Source organism: Emydura macquarii, unplaced genomic scaffold (assembly GCF_026122565.2).
Source record: "Emydura macquarii macquarii isolate MOO-44397 ecotype Brisbane River unplaced genomic scaffold, CSIRO-AGI_Emac_v2 contig_1363, whole genome shotgun sequence".
NCBI classification, from domain to species: domain Eukaryota; kingdom Metazoa; phylum Chordata; order Testudines; family Chelidae; genus Emydura; species Emydura macquarii.
The window spans coordinates 21959510-21977893 of NW_027131500.1; the positions used below are offsets into that span (position 1 = coordinate 21959510).

Sequence of the window (18384 nt, forward strand, 5' to 3'; positions counted from 1 at the left end):
CTGTCGTTGCTGCACATCTACGCAGAAAAGGTGTTGCCATATTCCCCCTACTTGGACGATTGTCTGATAAGGACACCCAGCCAACTTCGAGCCAGGCATGTGGTACAAATGACAATCTCCCTCTTTCAAAAGCTAGGGTTGATGATAAACATCAAGAAATCCACCATAGAATCTGTTCAACAAATAGAATTTATAGGCGCATAGCTGGACTCCCTTACAGCCAGAACATCCCTACCAAGACACAGATTCGAATCCATAGTAAGCCTACAAGCCACAATACAGAACAGCCTGATTGTAATGGTCCGCACCTACCTTCAAATGTAAGGGCATATGGCGGCAAATACCTTTGTAGTACAACACACATGATTCCATATGTGGGCCCTACAACTATGGCTCTCAACAGTGTATAAACCCCACGGACATTCACTACTCAGGACAGTTGCAATGCCAGGCAAGATCAAACAATCGCTGACCTCATGGACGCATCTCCGCAATCTAACAGAGTATTCCATTCACACAGAAAACGCCTTCAATTATGATAACCACAGAACACCTCCCTCAAGGCTGGGGAGCACACCTGGAAGAATACACAGTTCAGGGGAAATGATCCACTCATGAAACGACACTACATATAAACATACTGGAGTTATGTGCAGTCTGCAGGACTTGCTTCCATTTCCTATCCTTGATAGCGAACAAATCCATAAAAATAATGACAGACAACATCGTGTGCATGTTTTACATCAATCGACAGGAAGGAGCAAGATCCAACACCCTTTGCACGGAAATGGTAAAAAATGGTGTATATACCAGCAGCTTAACTACCTAGAATCCACAACGCCACCGCAGATAACCCTCAGCAGGAGATTCCCCACTGACCATGAGTGGGAGCTGCACTGCAGAGTCCTAGAAGACATTTTCCAGCAATGTGGTCACCCAACAATAGATCTGTTTGCTACAACCCACAACTGCAAATGTTCCCAGTTCTGCTTGAGAGCAGGGCTAGGAAAAGGGTCGAGAGGAGATTCATTCCTCCTCAGTTGGAGCAGGGAGCTCCTTTACACATTTCCGCCTATCCCAGTAATACACAAGACCCTACCCAAAATAAGACAGGACAAAGCAAGGATAATAATAACTCCATTGTGGTCCAGGCAAACATGGTTCACTTACCTGAAACAGATGTCAACCCGCACACCAATTTCCCTACCGCTTATTAAGGATCTACTCTTCCAGGACAAGGGACTCCTCCTTCACCCAGACATGAGGAAGTTACATCTAACAGCCTGGTTCTAACTGGTTCCACCAAGAGGAACTAGAGTGTTCAGAACCCATTCAATACATATTACTAAACAGCAGAAACCCTTCTATCAGGAAAACCTACCACCAGAAATGGACCAGATTTGCATTCTGGTGTCAACAAAGGCAGATTCCAGCCATATCTGTGCCAATCTCAGCCATTCTTGAATACCTTCTCACCCTAAAGAAAGCAAGGTTATCAGTTAGCTTTCTTAAAGTACATCTAGCATCCCTTGCAAACTTTCACGACCACATTGACAATAATACAGTCTTCACACATCCAATCCTAAAACGCTTCATGGCTGGCATTCAGAACTTATATCCAGACATTTGTCCCCTCACACCACTGTGGGACCTCAACCTAGTCTTAAAAACTATCACCAAACCTCCATTTGAACCACTAGCCACCTGTTCCCTAATGCTCCTCTTGATGAAAGTATCTTTCTTAGTGGCTATAACATCGGCAAGATGTGTAGGTGAACTGGGAGCACTCATGGCTCATCCACTGTACATGATACTCCACAAGGACAAAGTGACTCTGACAAGTGACTCTTAGACCTCACCCAAAATTCATTCCTAAGGTTTCGTCATCTTTCCACCTAAATCAACCTATTCATGTACCCATTTTTTACCCAAACCCACATGCCAACCCACAGGAGACACTCTAGATGTGAGCAGAGCTATAGCATTCTATTTGGATAGAACAAAGCCCTTTAGTGCATCACCCAAACTGTTTGTGTCCATCGCCGGTCATTGCAAGGAAAAGGCCATAATCACACAAAGGCTCTTAAAATGGATTTCAGGCTGTATCCATACACGTTACGAACAATCTTGTATCTCACCATCTCAAACTATTAGAACACATTCCACCAGTGCAGTGTCCACATCCACAGCCTTCCTAAATAACGTACCCATAGTGGAAATCTGTAAAGCAGTCACCTGGTCCTCTGCTCACAGTTTTACGAAACACTATGTGATTGACCAAGCATCACACTCAGATGCGACCGTGGGTGTCTCAGTACCCTTCTCAATACAACCTCTCAATTCCGAAGTCCCTCCAGCCATCTAGAGTATTGCTTGACAGTAACCTAAGGTGGAACACCCACAGGGACGCTACTCGAAGAAGAAGAGAGGGTTACTCACTTTGTGGGGTAACCGAAGTTCTTCGAGATGTGTGTCTGTGTGGGTGCTCCACTACCCACCCTCCTCCCCTCTACTTCAGCGTCAAACCTTTAGCCTTCACGGTAGAGAAGGAACAGGGGGTGCTGGGTTGTGCACACTGAAAAAGGTGCCAACGGCACCGTGAGACCATCTTGGCACACACACAACCTGGACGAGCACTGCTAGCAAAAATCTCTGATCGACAATGCGGGGACGTGCCAACACCTAAGATGGAGCACCCACAGGGACACACATCTCAAAGAACCTCAGTTACTGCACAAGGTGAGTAACCCTCTCTTTATTTAACTTGGTGAATAAACATGTTACTTTATTTCTTAGTATGCACAAAAGTCATTGGCCTTTTCCATTCTTATCAGTTCAGTTTAGAGAAACCTAGAAGATTAGATTATAGATCTGTACAAAAAATAAAAAGGTACATATAAAACTGAATGCGCTTAGCTGTCACTTTTTATAGCGTGCAAGAGAGTTGAAAATTAAAGTTGAATGGGCTGCAATATTTAAAATGGAATACTGGCAATCCAATAAAACTTTTACATATCTTTTTCAACAAAGGAAATTCAGACATTGCAATTGTAAAAGATTTATAATAAAATGCATTTCTTGTGGGGGTTATCAAATGATATAATAAATCATATCTCCAGGGTCAGTATTTTGTTAACTCTAGTGCCTTTAAATAAAGTGTTGTTTCTGTTGTTCACCAGGACGTACTTACAATGACTTAAATCAGTACCCTGTATTCCCCTGGGTTATCACTAACTATGAATCAGAAGAGTTGGACCTTACACTTCCTAGCAACTTCAGGGATTTGTCAAAGGTATTTGTCATCAGATATATTATGTTTTTCAGTAACTGTAACATTAGCTTACATTTTTGTACATATCTGTTGCCCTGTTTGTGAGATATGTGAGTACTGTTAAATGCACAACCATTAGCAGAATATCATATTTACACACAGGTACTGCTAATAGGTAGAGGACGAACAGTATTTTATGGGAATATGGGTTATTGAGATGCATATTGTTTCCTATTATATCATTTTAAGACTATTTTTAATGGAAGTTGCCCTCAGTTGTAGAACATACATGCAATTAGTTTGTACATTTTTTAAAGTTAGAAACATAAACAGAGAAAAGCATGGATGGTAAGGACTAAAGATCAGCCAAGTCCATTCCTTGTGTTTTTGATGAGAACCCCTTCTTCTCAGTAGGTAGATCCTGTGATGGTGTTATGCCATAAGTATTTCCTGGGCCAAATCCTTATTCCCAGTGCTTGAATAAACTATTTTCTCTGTCCTTTTGGCTGTCCCCTTTATCTACTATAATTAAGGTACCTTTTTTTGACTCCAGAGACTGAACTTCATCAATTCAGTATGCTTTTCTTCATACTACTCTTCCACCATACCCATAAATTAATTTTGTTGCTTATTTGTACTTTATTCAAACTGTTAAAGTATTCTTTCTTAAGAGAACAAATGTGGGTACAATATTGCATTTTGTAAATGTGGCTTCATTAAGCTTTTTACAGTGGAGTCATTATCTCTCTTGCTTTATACTTGCCCTCTCCATTTATGCAGGACTATATGGACTATATGATTTATTTGCAACTTCCATATACTAGACCTTATCTTCCATGTGGTAGCATATTATCTTAAACTGGTTTTCTGTATGTCTTGGTTTTATAGGATTGACTCAAAAATTTTTAATTTTATTTAAATTTCTAGTGTATTAGTTTATCGAATGTCTTGTTGAGATGCAGGTAAAAATATCTCATTATCCACTGCCTTTTGTTCAATAAAGTTTTGTCATGTCATCAGAAGAATTCTGTCAGATGGCTTTGATCAGAACCACTGCTGGATATAATTTAATTTACTTGTAGAACATTTAGTGTGGTTTGCTCCCTTTATTATATTTAGAAATTTACACTAAAAAGTAAGCATTGATGGATTCTGTGAGGTCTTCCCTTGGAATTTTGAGTGCACATTTTAGCATTGCTAGAGTTCTAGCTGGTGAGGAGTGTGTGTGTGTGTGTGTGTGTGTTTAAATTCTAATTTTAGCAATATTCTGTAACATTTTTCTTGAATGTGAAAGCTTATAGATATTTTATAGTAAAACTTCTTGGGAAATATTTCCCATATTACTTCCACCTACAGTGCCAGAATCATTCACTACTGTCAATTTCGAAAAATACCAAAGGGAAAAAATGGTTACGACACTTGGGAGAACGAAATACTGATGCAGGATTGGATTTAAAATGGCAGGCCACAAGTTTATCAATGTTTTAACTTTAAGCCAGCTCCTCCCCTGCCTTTTCATGATCCTAAATATCAGATATTTACTTAGGTCCAATGTAATATTAAAAGCTCTTATGTAAATACAATTAATAATCATAATGCCATGTTAACAGAATTTAGAGTATGTCCCTTACCCTGGGTTTGCCTACCTCCTAATCCTCTGTCCTTCCCGTGAGGAATGAGGGTACACATAAGAGGTACTTAATTTTGCCAAGAGTTAAGATCTCCTTTTTTTCCCCCTAGATGCTAATAGGGTCCACTAGTTATCACACAGGTTTCTTACTCATGTTTACTCTGGGAGCTGGTGCCTTTGAGCCTCTCAGGTGCACTGGACACCAGTTTAGAAGTTGCTGTTATGAACTCAATGTATTTAACTTAGTACTTTAAATTTGCTGTCTTTTTATTCCTTATTAGTCTAAAACAGGGCCACTGGGGAACTTCAACAAAGACAAAGCGACCCACCAACTTTGCCAATCTTACTATGAGGGGAAAATTCTTTCCTGATCCCCATAATTGGTGATAAGGGGGCAAAAGGCAGCCATTTTGAGTAATGCAAACTGGTTAACTTAGTGGGAAAGTTGGAGGAAAAAATGATAGTTAATTGCAACCTGATTTCTTCAAATGTTATATTCATGATAATGGCATAATGAGTTTTAAGTATATGGAAAGTGTACAGGAAAACAAACCAGTCAGTTGATAGCAAAAGGAATCTAAAAAGGTGGGAGAGACAGGAGAAAACATTTTAAAACATCTTATTTTTGCTTTTATCCTATGTTGTCCTGATTTTAGTTATTTAATTTAATTAAATTAAGTACTGTAAGTTTGGGAATGATGCACTATTTTTCTTAATAAAACAGAAGATGAATCCCTGCATTTAAGTGCAAAATGGAACTTATCCTTAACTATGGCATCATGATCAATGCTTCTATAACTATGTTCAGAGAACTGAAAAGTCTCATTCTTCTTCGAGTGCTTGCTCGTGTCCATTCCACTATAGGTGTGTGCACACCTCCGTGCACGGCTATCGGAACTTTTTTTCCCCTCAGCAGATCCTGTAGGGCTGGCTCCGGCATCCCCTGGAGCCCTGCGCACATGCTGTGGTATATGAGGTGCTGCCGGCCTTACGTCCCCTTAGTTCCTTCTTTCCACCCGTGATGGTTGCTGGAACTAGCCTTGCTCTCAGCAAATATTATTCCCCTTGTTTAGACTTGTTTGATATTCTAAGTTAATTAAGTATTTGTTAAGTGTTGTTAAGAGTAGTTAGAGATAAGGCAAGTCTCTGTGGGGACTTCGAGTGGCCGGGCCAAACCCCAGTCACCGGGATTCAAGCTGTGTGCCTCCTGCGGGAAGGCCTTCCTGCTCAGCGACCCTCCATGACTGCTACCTTAAGTAGTTGCGGGAAGCCCACGGAAAAGACAAGTGCAAGATTTGCAGGGCTTTCAAACCGAGAACTCGAAAGGACCGAGAAATCCGATTGAAAGCCCTGTTGATGGAAGCAGCGCTCTGTCCAGCGTTCAAGCTGACCCGCTCTACCTCAGTACCGAGCATGACCTTGGTACAGCGCGCACCGTCGGCATCGCCCTCGACTCGGCACCGTGCAACATCGCTGGCACCAAAGAGGAAGAAGCAGCGTGCGGAGCGTGGACACTCCCCTGTGCCGTCGATACGGGCAGGGTCGAGTACGGAGATTCACCGAACACAGCCTGTCGAGACTTCTCCGGTGCCTGCATCTCTGGTCAGGGAGTCTCCCCCCAATTCCTGGAAGTGGGAGAGTGCCCCTGCTGATGCCGTTGACACTGGAGGCTTTTCAGGTGGCAAGAGCCTGGTTGGCCTTGTCTATGCCACCCACACCCCCCCTCTGCCGAGGGAGAAGGAGCCGATGTCACGGGGGAAGCCCGCGTTGGATCCCCCAGAATGGTGGAGGAGATCCCTGGTATGGGGAGGAAGATCTCCCACTGGACGGTCTCCGAGGGTAGAACAGAGTTGCTTCCCTAGTAGTCGCTCCAGGTTGGAGTCGTTGAGCTGACCCGCTCCAGCACAGGACGTGGAGGCTCCCCCTTGGCGCTGACGTCGATCCCCGGCACTGGAGGTAGCGAATGCCAGGAGGTGGCACCGGTCGAGGTCTGCCAGGCGGTGCTCACACAGCTCCAGTTCCAGATCCCTGGCACTGAGGAGTTCGTCCGCACCGAGGTGGCACGGAACCCGGTCGCCGGAGGAAGACCCGGCACCACAAAGCGGAACCCAGTCACCGGAGTCTGGCTCGGCACCGAGGAGTTCGGGGAGGCACCGACCTCGGTCACCGAAGGTGTCTGCAGGGCCAAAAGGCAAGCAGCAGCAGAAACCGTCGACACCGAGACGACGCTCCGGTAACTCTTGCTCTTTGGAGCACACCCCCACTTGTCAGCACCGCTCGCGTTGACTGAGGCAATTCTCATCGTTCTCCAGGTCGGAGGCGTAGAAAGGGCGGTCCCCAGCATGGAAGGGTGCCCGGGACCGAAGACAAGCACGGCACCACTGGTCCAGGGCCTCGGACTACAATGATGACTTGGGGTTTCCCAGGGGGGACAAAGCATCACAGCCTGTGGCACAGTCAGCCCCGAGTTGGCCCCAGGGACAATAGCTGCAACAATGGCCTTATTGGGCCCCATGGGGTATCCAGGTGGGGCCGGGGCCCCAATCCATTATGTCATTGAGGGTGCAGTCCGTCCCTCTGGCTCAGGAGAAGGCCAATAGGCACCACTCCTTGGATGAGGAGTCGGACCCTGCTGGAGGGAACCTCAGCGGGTGCAACCCTTTGCCAGGAGGGAGCGTATTCACAGGCTGCACCTCTGCAGTCCTCTTCCTCCCCTCTTGATGAGGCAGTCTCCCGGGACCTCTCGGCGCCATTGGAGGATTTCAGGGTGCACCAGGAGCGGTGCAAGATGGTGGCCTCCAACTTGTGGCTGGAGGTGAAGGAGTTAGAAGAGGCTGAAGATAGCCTCTTTAATGTGCTGGCGGCAGCTGCCCCAGCGCAAGTGGCCCTCCCAGTCCACAAAAGGATCCGTAAGATTGTAAAGGCCCTGTGACAAACCCCTTCCTCTGTTGCCCCTACATCAAAGGTGGCCAAGAAGAAATACTACGTCCCGGCCGACGGGTTTGAGTATTTGTTCACTTACCCCGCCCTGGGAACCCTGGTAGTAGATGCGGCTAACCAGCAGAACAGGCAAAGTAAGCAAGGGTCAGTTTCCAAGAACAAGGACAATAAGAAGCTGGACTTGTTTGGGAGAAAAATGTATTCCACGGCAAGCCTGCAGTTCAGGATTGCCAACCATCAGACCCTCCTGGGCAGATATAATTTCAGTCTGTGGGACTCCCTCAGGCGGTTCGCTGAGGCCCAGCCCCAGGACCAGGCTGCAGACTTTAGTACTATTATGGAAGAGGGAACTGCGGTAGCTAGGGCAGCGCACCAGATGTCTTGAGACACTGCTGACTCGGCGGGCAGGGCCGTAGCCTCCGCCATCTGTATTAAGAAGGTGCTCGTGGCTGCAATCCTCGGGCCTGTCCCAGGAGGTGCAGCAAACTATTCAGGACCTCCCCTTTGATGGGTTTCTCGGACCAGACCGATGCACGGTCTGAAGGACTCCAGGGCCACGCTTTGCTCCCTGGGCCTTTACACACCCCAGTTTCCCAGGTGTCTGTCATGGCCCCAGGCACAGCAGCAGCCAAGGCCTCCACCCAGGCCTTTCCAAATCTATAGGAATAGGGAGTTTAGAAGAAGAAATCAGCCCCCTAGCTTGTCCTCAGCTCCTCGGCAGGGGCCCCCCAGGAGGTCGGGCAACCAAAGGAGGCAATTCTGATGGTGTGCTCGAGGGTGGTGCCCCAACTGCTCTCCTGGATCCGCCCTGTCCCTTCCTAAACAGGTTAAGGCCCTTTTATCGCGAATGGACAAAAATCACTTAGGACCGTTGGGTCTTTGGGATAGTCTCAGGGGGCTATGCCCTATAGTTTACATCTACCCGCCCCCCTCAACAACCCTTCCCCTCCGTCCCTCTTCAGGGACCCCTCTCTCGAGCAACTCCTCTTGCAGGAGGTGGACACCCTCCTCAACCTAGGAGCGGTGGAAATGGTTCCTCAAGGCAGAAGGGGAAAGGGGTTCTATTCGAGTTACTTCCTTATCCCCAAGGTGAAGGGGGGGTCTGAGACCCATTTTAGACCTGCGTTGTCTTAAAAAAAAGTCAAACAACTCAGGTTTTGCATGGTCTCCCTAGCCTCCATAATCTCTTCCCTGGATCCAGGAGACTGCTATGCCGCCCTTGATCTCAAGGACACATACTTTCATTTATCTATCCTCCCCAGCCACAGGCATTTTCTCCTTTTCACGCTGGCTGGCTCCCACTACCAGTTTACAGCCCTGCCCTTTGGCCTATCTTCGGCTCCGAGGGTGTTCACCAAGTGCATGGCGGTAGTGCCTGCCCAACTGAGACGAAAGGGTGTGCAAATTTTTCCTTAGCTGGATGATTGGCTGATCAGGGGCAGGTCCGGGTCCCAAGTGCAGGAAAACGTGACCCTCACTTGCTCCATGCGCAGCAGGCTGGGATTACTCATAAACGAACAGAAATCAACACTAATCCCAGTGCAACGAATAGAATTCATTGGAGCTACCCTGGACGCTTCCCAGGCCAGAGCCTTCCTGCCTCAGCCACGTTTCGAGGCTATGGTCTCTATCATCTCCCAGCTGCACCAATGCCCCACGACAACAGCCAGGTTCTGCCTACAGCTGTTAGGCCACATGGCGGCCTGCACATACGTAGTGAGACTAGCTCGCCTGAGGATCAGACTGCTTCAGGCATGGTTGGCCTCGGTATATGTGCCGAGCAGACACCTATTGGACTGGGTGGTCACAGTTCCTCCGCCTGTCTCAGCCTCCCTAAACTGGTGGCAGACTCCTAGGGTAGTGATGAAGGGCATCCCATTCAGGGAATTGGTCCCGTCGGTCACCCTAATTTCCGACGCCTCGTATGTAGGATGGGGAGCCCACATCAGCACCAACCTAGGCACTCAGGGTCTTTGATCAAGGGAGGAGAGGCGCCTGCACATCAATGTGAAAGAGCTGAGGGCCATTCGCCTAGCGTGCAAGGTGTTCTTCTGATTCCTGACAGGCAGAGTGGTGCAGGTGCTGATAGACAACACCGCAGCCATGTTTTACATAAACAGGCAGGCGGGAGCATGCTCCTCAGCCCTCTGCGAGGAAGCTATTCGTCTATGGGACTTTGCTGTGAGGCACAATTTCCACATAACTGCTTCTCACCTCCCGGGAGTGAGGAACGATGAGGCGAATCGCCTCAGCAGGTCGTTTCTACCCCGCCACTGGACCTATTCGCGTCGGCCTGGAACATGAAGTGTCCGAGGTGCTTCTCACTCTGGGGTCACAAGACTGAGTCGATTTCTGATGCGTTCCTCCTAGACTGGACGGGGGCCCTCATGTATGTGTTTCCGCCCATTCCGCTCCTACCCATGGTACTGCTGAAAATAAAGAGGGACAGGGCGAACATTATACTCATCGCTCCGGCCTGGCAGAGACAGCATTGCTTCAGCATGCTGCTGGACCTCTCGATCACCCCACCCCTGGAGCTTCCGAGGCAATACGACCTTCTATCCCAGGACCATGGTCGCCTGTTGCACCCGGACATGGACTCCCTGCACCTCACGACCTGGAGGCTCTGTGGCTGATGGAGGGAGAGAGAGCCTGCTCAGTGCAGGTCCAGCAAGTCCTGCTTGGCAGCGGGAAGCCTTCTACACAGGTCGTGTACTGGGCTAAGTGGAGATGGTTTACCAGTTCGGCGGAGTCCCGGGGTATTCCGCCCAGCCTCTCGCCTATACAGGCGATCCTGGAATACCTGCTCCAGCTAAAGCTATGGGGTCTGGCGCTGGCCTCACTGAAGGTTCACCTGGTGGCCATTTTGGCCTGCCATCAGCCACTAGAGGGGAGATCGCTGTTCTCCCATCCCATGTCGGTCAGGTTCCTCAAGGGGGTGGAGAGGCTTTATCTGCAGGTCCGTGACCTGGTGCCTCCTTGGGATCTTCAACATGGTCCTCTCGAGACTCACGGGGCCCCCCTTTGAACCCATGGCTTCATGCCCTCTGCTCATGCTTTCATGGAACGTAGCCTTCTTGGTGGCCATTACCTCAGCTAGGAGGGTCTCTGAGATTAGGTCCATGATCTCGGAGCCCCCTTATACAGTATTCTGTAAGGATAAGGTGCAGTTGAGGATGCTTCCAGCCCAAGGTGGTTTCCCAATTTCATTGTAATCAAGATATTTTTCTCCCCGTGTTTTTTCCCAAACCTCACGGTTCGGAGGATAGGAGGTGACATTCGCTGGAAGTGAGATGAGCCCTGGCCTTCTGCATCAGGCGGAAATTGGCACAGCTCTTCACGGCAGTGGCTGACCAGATGAAAGGCTCACCTGTCTCCACCCAGCGCATCTCCTTGTGGATTACATCATGCATCAAGTTATGCCGCGAGCAGGCGAACCATCACAGCGCACTCAACCAGAGCTCAAGCCTCATCTACAGCATTCCTGGAGAGAGTGCCCCTGCAGGACATCTGCAAAGTTGCTACCTGGTCATCGGTGCATACCCATCCAGCAGGCGAGAGAGGACGCAGGATTCGGCAGCTCACCGGTAACTCCGACCCACCTCCAAAGGTATTGCTTGTTAGTCACCTATAGTGGAATGGACATGAGCAAGCACTCGAAGAAGAAAACAAGGTTACTTATCAGTAACTGATGTTTTTTGAGATGTGTTGCTCATGTCCATTTCACAACCCACCTCCCATCCCTGCTGCTAGAGTTGGCAGAAAGAAGGGACTGAGGGGGCCTAGGGCCAGCAGTGCCTCATATACCCCAGCACATGCGCAGGGCTCCAGGGGCACCGGAGCCGGCCCTACGGGATCTGCTAAGGGGAAAAAAGTTGTGGAAGCCATGCACGGAGGTGTGCACACACCTATAGTGGAATGGACATGAGCAACACATCTCGAAAGAATATCAGTTACTGGTAACTAACTTGTTTTTTATTGTCATGTGTCCATCATGCTTATTTAAATTATAGCAAAACAACAAGAGTTCTGTGGCACCTTAAAGACTAGCAGATTTATTTGAGCATAAGCTTTCATGGGCAGAAACCCACTTCATCAGATGCAACATCCCACTTCGTCAGATTTTTTGCTGAAAATAGACTAATACGGCTTCCCCTCTGGAACTCTTCAACATGCAAGGCATTTAAATTATAGAGAGTCTATGGTTTCTGTTTCAGCTTTGACCTAATGAGCAAGATTGTGCCTCCTGAACAAACTCCTTTATTACTTTTCCAGCAGAAAAGTATTGTAAAGCTCCCCAAACTGAGTAGCGGAGGCTTCTTCTAATGTGGAAGAATCCATAAGGAGCATAAAGTCAGCACAGTCAGTCACTATACCTCCAATATTTTTTCCCTCCACCCGAAATAGAGGGTTGTATCCAAAGGAAGTGTATTCTGACAATACGCAGGTAATGTCCCTTTGGAGGCTATTACCTGCTATTGCAGGTTAGAGCAACCCTAAAGCTGCTCTAACTTATGTTGGGCACTACACTAGCCCCCATCACCTTTAGGAATCACTGTTGCCCTCCCCCACTCTTGATTATGCATTGAGTGAGGGTATGGTCTGTTTACTTTCGGTGAAAGTGGTGTTGAAGATTTCTAAATATTTTTTTAGCCATGGGTAAACTGAAGAATTCTCTTCATGGTTGGATGGATGAATAATAAAAGTTGAAAGCGAATGGTGGGCTTGTGTACTAGACATACCTTTTAACTGTCCTGGACATAAGCATTTGAGAATATTAAAAAAAAAATTCTAAAATATAATAAAACAAATAGACATGCTATTTAGGGAAGGTAGTAATGTGTTGTTTAAAAAAAAAAGTAGAGAGTCTTTGTTCATGTTGTTTCAGACCACTTTTCAGGCAACATATTAAATTCTCAGAAACATTTACCCTTAAGTGATGATTTATTGCTGTTGTCCCCCATTCACTATTTGGATTGTTTGCATATGTATATACCTAACATGCATCTTCCCTTACCTATCAATGCTTAACTGCTGTTGATCAGAGAACACTTCTTTATCTGTTAAATTTTAAGTGCTGTTTTTGATGAATGCCAGTGCTTTTGGTGTGCTCTGCAACAGATACAGCCAGAATCAATATGCCATCTATATGTCACAGATGAAATCTTTCAGATTTAGGTTGCTATATGGATGTTTCTAGCTGCCTGGCCCACATATAGGTTGCATTTGGAACCTTTTCTTTCTCTCTGGTGGTAGGTTCACATTAATTGATCGAACAGCATTAACCAGCAACATATTGCTTAATAACTGTGTATGAAACCATTGTAATGGAATATAATATGGGAAGACAGTACATCATAGATCTTACAGTACATGTCATTCCTTGAATTTTGGGAAGGAAGATGAAAAATCAAAACATAAATATTTTTTTTTTACTGTTAAGACTTTTCAAAATACTTTAACTTATGGGGTTTTAGTAACACTTTTCATTTTAACAGTCACATGATTTTAATAAGTTTAACTTCTGAATGTTTGTAGTTATTTTGATCCAGAAAAAAGAATAAACATGGTAAATTTTTGTTAAAACACCTAAACAAATAAAAATGCAAACTTTGAGTGAAGGTTTCCTGAAGAAGGAACTTTTTAGACCTCTTGTACATTGAAAAAGATTTATTGGTTCACAAGAAGTTATTAATACCTTTTTTTTGTTTCGTACATCTATACTACTGAATTTACAATGTTAGTCTGATCAAGTAATGCACTGAAATAATTGTAATTTAAAATGTAAAATAATATATTGGTCAGTGGATTCATGTACAAAGCTTTGTTTTTTGCACTAAAGTATGTACAATACACTGTTTATATTTATTACCTATTCTATCCATACCTAAATATTATAACTTTAAATATTTATCACTTTGATTGACAAACCTGGGTGATGGCCTTATTTATATATTAACTAGTTCTGCATAGTTAGTACAGATTTAAATAACTGCAATGTAAAAGTTAAACCCACACTTTATATAAGCAGCTTCCGATGACATTGTTTTGAACATCAGTCACACAATGATAAACCAAAGCAACTGAAATGGATTGTGGTTAATATTACTGTCAGTGTTGCAAATACTCCTGACAAATACCAGCAGCATACCACCCGTCAATTATCCCGCTCCAACTTGAGTGCTTATTCCTTAAGAGGTGATTATGGTTAGGAATTAACATTACGTATTTTACTTATAAGCTGTACATATTTTATTTATGTAACATATAGAGTTTTACACTAGAATGATTCCCATCTTCTGTGCTACTTCCATCATCCAAAAGTACATTTTTCCCCCCTTTCCTCCTTCAATGCAGGCAATAAATTGTGATGTGCCTCTGGGCTTGGGTAGAGAGAGAATATAGAAATAACTACTACTTGGAAAATGCTGAGATACCAAAGGAGGACTTTTTATGGATGAAAATCCACCCCTTACAGGTTTTTAAGGTCCTTAATGCACAAGTAAACTGGGCTATTGATGATTTCTTTGTGGTACACACCACTTTTGAAAGCCAAAAATTGACCTCGTTAGAGGAGGGGATTATTAAAACCCTCTTAAATCCTCATCTGTCTTCACTACTGGTGCATGTGTACATCATAACGTTTTACTCTTTTAAAAATCATTTTCATACAGTATGTGATAAATCATCTTATTTTAGATATCTACAATTTTCATATTTTGTAGTGGGTGTTATGTAAGTAATAACTTCTGTTCCATCCAAGTGTACAAAAAGCAACAAATAGCTTTCACATTCAGCGAACTGAGGTGTTTAATTGGTATGTGGGAGCCATGGATAGAAAAATATACTTGGATAGAATAGAAGTAATAGATTTTCTTGTGACAAGCTGAACCTGTCCCATTGTTCTAGAATAAATTTCAATAAAGGGCATTTTTTCTTTGATTATATGTCAGTGTCAAGCCGACTGTAGGTGCATGTGTGCCTCAGGTGCATAAGGTCGGATTCTTTTGAACATCAATGTCCATCAGAGCCTCACATGTGCCTTGTGCCACTTCATGTTCTATGTGAGGTCATAAGGGGTGGAGCAGCTGTGACCCTCCCTCAGTTCCCACTTATCACCCAGGGCCGTGAGATACAACACCATGAGATATGACATGTTAACAAGTGCCTAACATGCTTCTTTTCTTAGAGACTTTTCTAACACTCCATTTATTTGGACATTCGCACCCAAAAAGGAAGAAAACTTACCAGAGACTCCTACTTCCCTGAACACTTTTCCTGAACTGCGGAGCAAGGGGCTTTGTGCCAACTGCCACATCTAATGGCAAATGCCAAACCCTTAAAGTTCTCTTCTGCCTAGGGGAGAGCTACATCCCAGAAGGTGCTCTGTGTGCAAGTCCTTCTCCGTCAGGTTCTGCAAATCCAAGGATGCTCGGCTCAAGCAACATTTGCTAGAGCAGTCCATACAGGTCACTTCAGACCCAGAGGTGACTGTCACTACTTGAGCAAGACCTAATACATCAACTTCAGCCAGTTCTTCTTTAAGCATACATCACACCTCAGGACTGGGCAGTGGAAAGAAAATGAAGAGAGCACTGTTGGAGCCAGCAGTGGTGACTTCAGCACTGACCATTTCAACATCTAAGAGGTCTGCGGCATTAGAAACCTTAGTACTGACAGCTTTAGCTCTGGCACATGCACTGACTGCTCTGGTGCCAGCACTCCTGGAGGTAAATACATAAAGATGTTGTTCACTCATGAAGCCAGACAGAGCCCAAATATAGCTCCAAATGTGAAGGAAATCCCAGAAGTAGGACACACAACGTTGCTCCTCAAAGAGCAGATCATCTGAGTCATTGACCAGACTGGGAATGGCACATGGAATGAGAGAACTGGTACTGACCCTGATACTGTGTTCATGATGGACCTCACCAAGGGCCCAAGATACACCCTGGAGGAATCTAGAAGAAGAATTACCAGAAACCTCCAGAGTTGTTTCCTATGCTGAAGAAATGGCCAGACCTGGAATTAGCCCCAGTGCCATACCATCCCACAGCACCACTGTTCAAAGAGGAAATGTACTCCTAGTTTCTAGAGATGAGTAGAGATACGTTTTCTCTGCCTTCAGAGAGTGACACCAAGGAGGGCACCAGATAGCCCTCATTCAGAACTCTGCCCCAGATGGGGCATGAGTAGCACTCAACCAGGACAGCATCCATACAGCATGCGACCTTGGACAGAAAGGCTTTAACGGGGACCAGGAGCAGATACCCCCCCCCCACGTATCCATAAAGAGGAGGAGATCCCATTCTTCAGTGGCATCATTAACCAGGCCACCCTAATTTGAGCTAGCGAGGACCTCCCGGAGCAAGAGAGATCTGTCTGTCTTCTCTCAAGAAATTGTCCTTATAATGAGATGAGACAATGGCACCAGTCCAAGCATGGGTGATAAATGGCTTTAAAGCCTTTTGGGATCTCCTGTTCCACATTGTGGAGACCTTGGATAGAGAAGTTCCACCACCCCTTTGATACCCTGAGCACCATGATGCTGGCTAGTATTGCCCTCCCTATTAAAGAGGAGATCCTGGAACTGGTCAAAGGATTATGGCAAGCTCTGGCTGCTCTTCCTCCCATTGATATCAGGTGCTCCCAGAGAGCTTTGAACACTCTTATGCCCATCCAAACCCAGGATCTCTGGTTGTTTTGTTTGTGCATGAAAAATTGAAGTCCATGAAAGATGCATGTAAAGACAAAAGTAAAAAATAATAAAAATAAATTTGGACACTTTAGGGCACAAAACCTATTTATCAGCCTCACTCTATCTGAGGGGAAAATTAAAGTTCCTGGTTCCCAAATACAATTTTCTCACTTAATGGATATAGCAGACACTGAGACAGGCCTTGTGGCTCCTGGCATACCACATGAGGTACATACCACTATATAGGATGTGCCCTTGGAGGGAATGAAGCTCTCCAACCAGAAAACAGATGAAAGCACTCGATTTTCTCAGGACTCAAGGGCAATGCTGAAGTCCTTAGGGATTTACATACTGGCCCCTTGTAGGAAAGCTGATGTACCACCTCCAGCAGAACAGAGGACATCATCCTACTCCTGGAATTGATAACCAGAATACCCACAAAGAAAACAGCCCAGGCATACCACGGGGTGCCTGTCTTCCACTGCCTCAGCTAACCCGGTTCCCTCTAAGAGACAGCAGATCTGACTCCAGTTTGACTCAATGCTTCCATCAGTCTGGAGCCTATGCCCATCTTGGAGAATTACCTTGTCCTTTTCCATCAGGCCTGGATGGCCATTACAGCTGGCAAATGAGCAATAGACATAATCAACTACAGCTACTCTGTCCATTTCCGTATGTTATCTCCTACCCACTGTCCTTCCCCGTAGAACTGTGGAAGAGGTACCATAGGAGTCTTGGGGAAGAAGCTTCTGCTTTTGATACTTAGGCATCCCAGATAAGAGAGAGGATGTTTGTTCTATCCTAGACTTGAGGAAGACTGAAAAATATATATGCTGCCTCAGATTCAGGCTGCTAATAGTTGTCACTGTCATCTCATCTCTTCAGGCTCAAGACTGGTTCATGTCCCTTGACTTGCAGGATGCATACGTCTACATAGCCACCTGGCCCACAGGAAGTACCAAAGTTGCACAGCATCTAATTGTTACCAGTACAAAGTGCCTGGAGGTAGTACTGGCACATCTCACAAGAAAGCACATTACCCCTTCCTCGATGATTGGCTGGTTAAGAGCAGATACCGACAGGAAACAGTAGCAAGATTGGCATATGCCCTCTTCCTGTTCTCTCAGCTGGGCCTTCTACTGAACTACAAAAAATCATTCTCTTTCCCATCATGGACAATAGACACCATGATCTGAAAGAAACACTGTTACTATAGTTATTATTACAAAACCTATTTTTGCTCTTGATTATGGAAGTTCTGCTTTTACAGATGACTATGTAAATAGATGATTTATCCTTGTTTTTTGAAAAATCATTGAATTTTGTAGATAGCACATCTCTGGTGAGCTGGTCTCATATGATTTGCTATTAAGATAATGATTTCATTTTTATGTAAGTTGATTTGGGATGGAATATTCTTGCATGTTTTCTAAACTCCTTAGTGTGAAGTATATGTAAATCTTTTGACCTAGTAATAGAATATGTCTATACTGACGACAGCAAAGTCGCCGCTGCCAGATCGATCTTTCTGGGTTGATTGAGCAGTCAGTGTAGACCCACTCAATTGATCAGGAAGTTGACTGAGTAAAACCATCCCCTCAAGTAGCGCAGTGCACTGAAGACGGTGCGCAGAAGGGAAGCACAGCAGTCAATGGGAGTTACACAAGCTACTCTGCATAGTTTGTGTAACTCCTGTTGACTGCCGCCGAATCTCCAGTTAAGTGTAGACCAGGACTTATTCTTGCTTTGCTTATTTACCACATGATGTACAGTTGGGCTCCACCAGATTATCAGACATTAGAATCACGTAAATCAATATTTCAAATTCTAAATCAAATCATGCTG

General features: G+C 45.3%; 1 protein-coding gene across 8 annotated transcripts in view; it reads left to right on the forward strand.

Moving 5' to 3' along the window:
* The window catches only part of LRBA (LPS responsive beige-like anchor protein), a 576880-nt gene that overhangs the window by 382006 nt on the left and 176490 nt on the right, over positions 1-18384 (forward strand). For all 8 annotated transcript variants that reach the window (XM_067551903.1, XM_067551904.1, XM_067551906.1 and 5 more), the window contains one exon: positions 3180-3292. In XM_067551903.1, coding sequence (XP_067408004.1) covers positions 3180-3292 — 113 coding nt within the window. The remainder of the gene's footprint in view (positions 1-3179; positions 3293-18384) is intronic.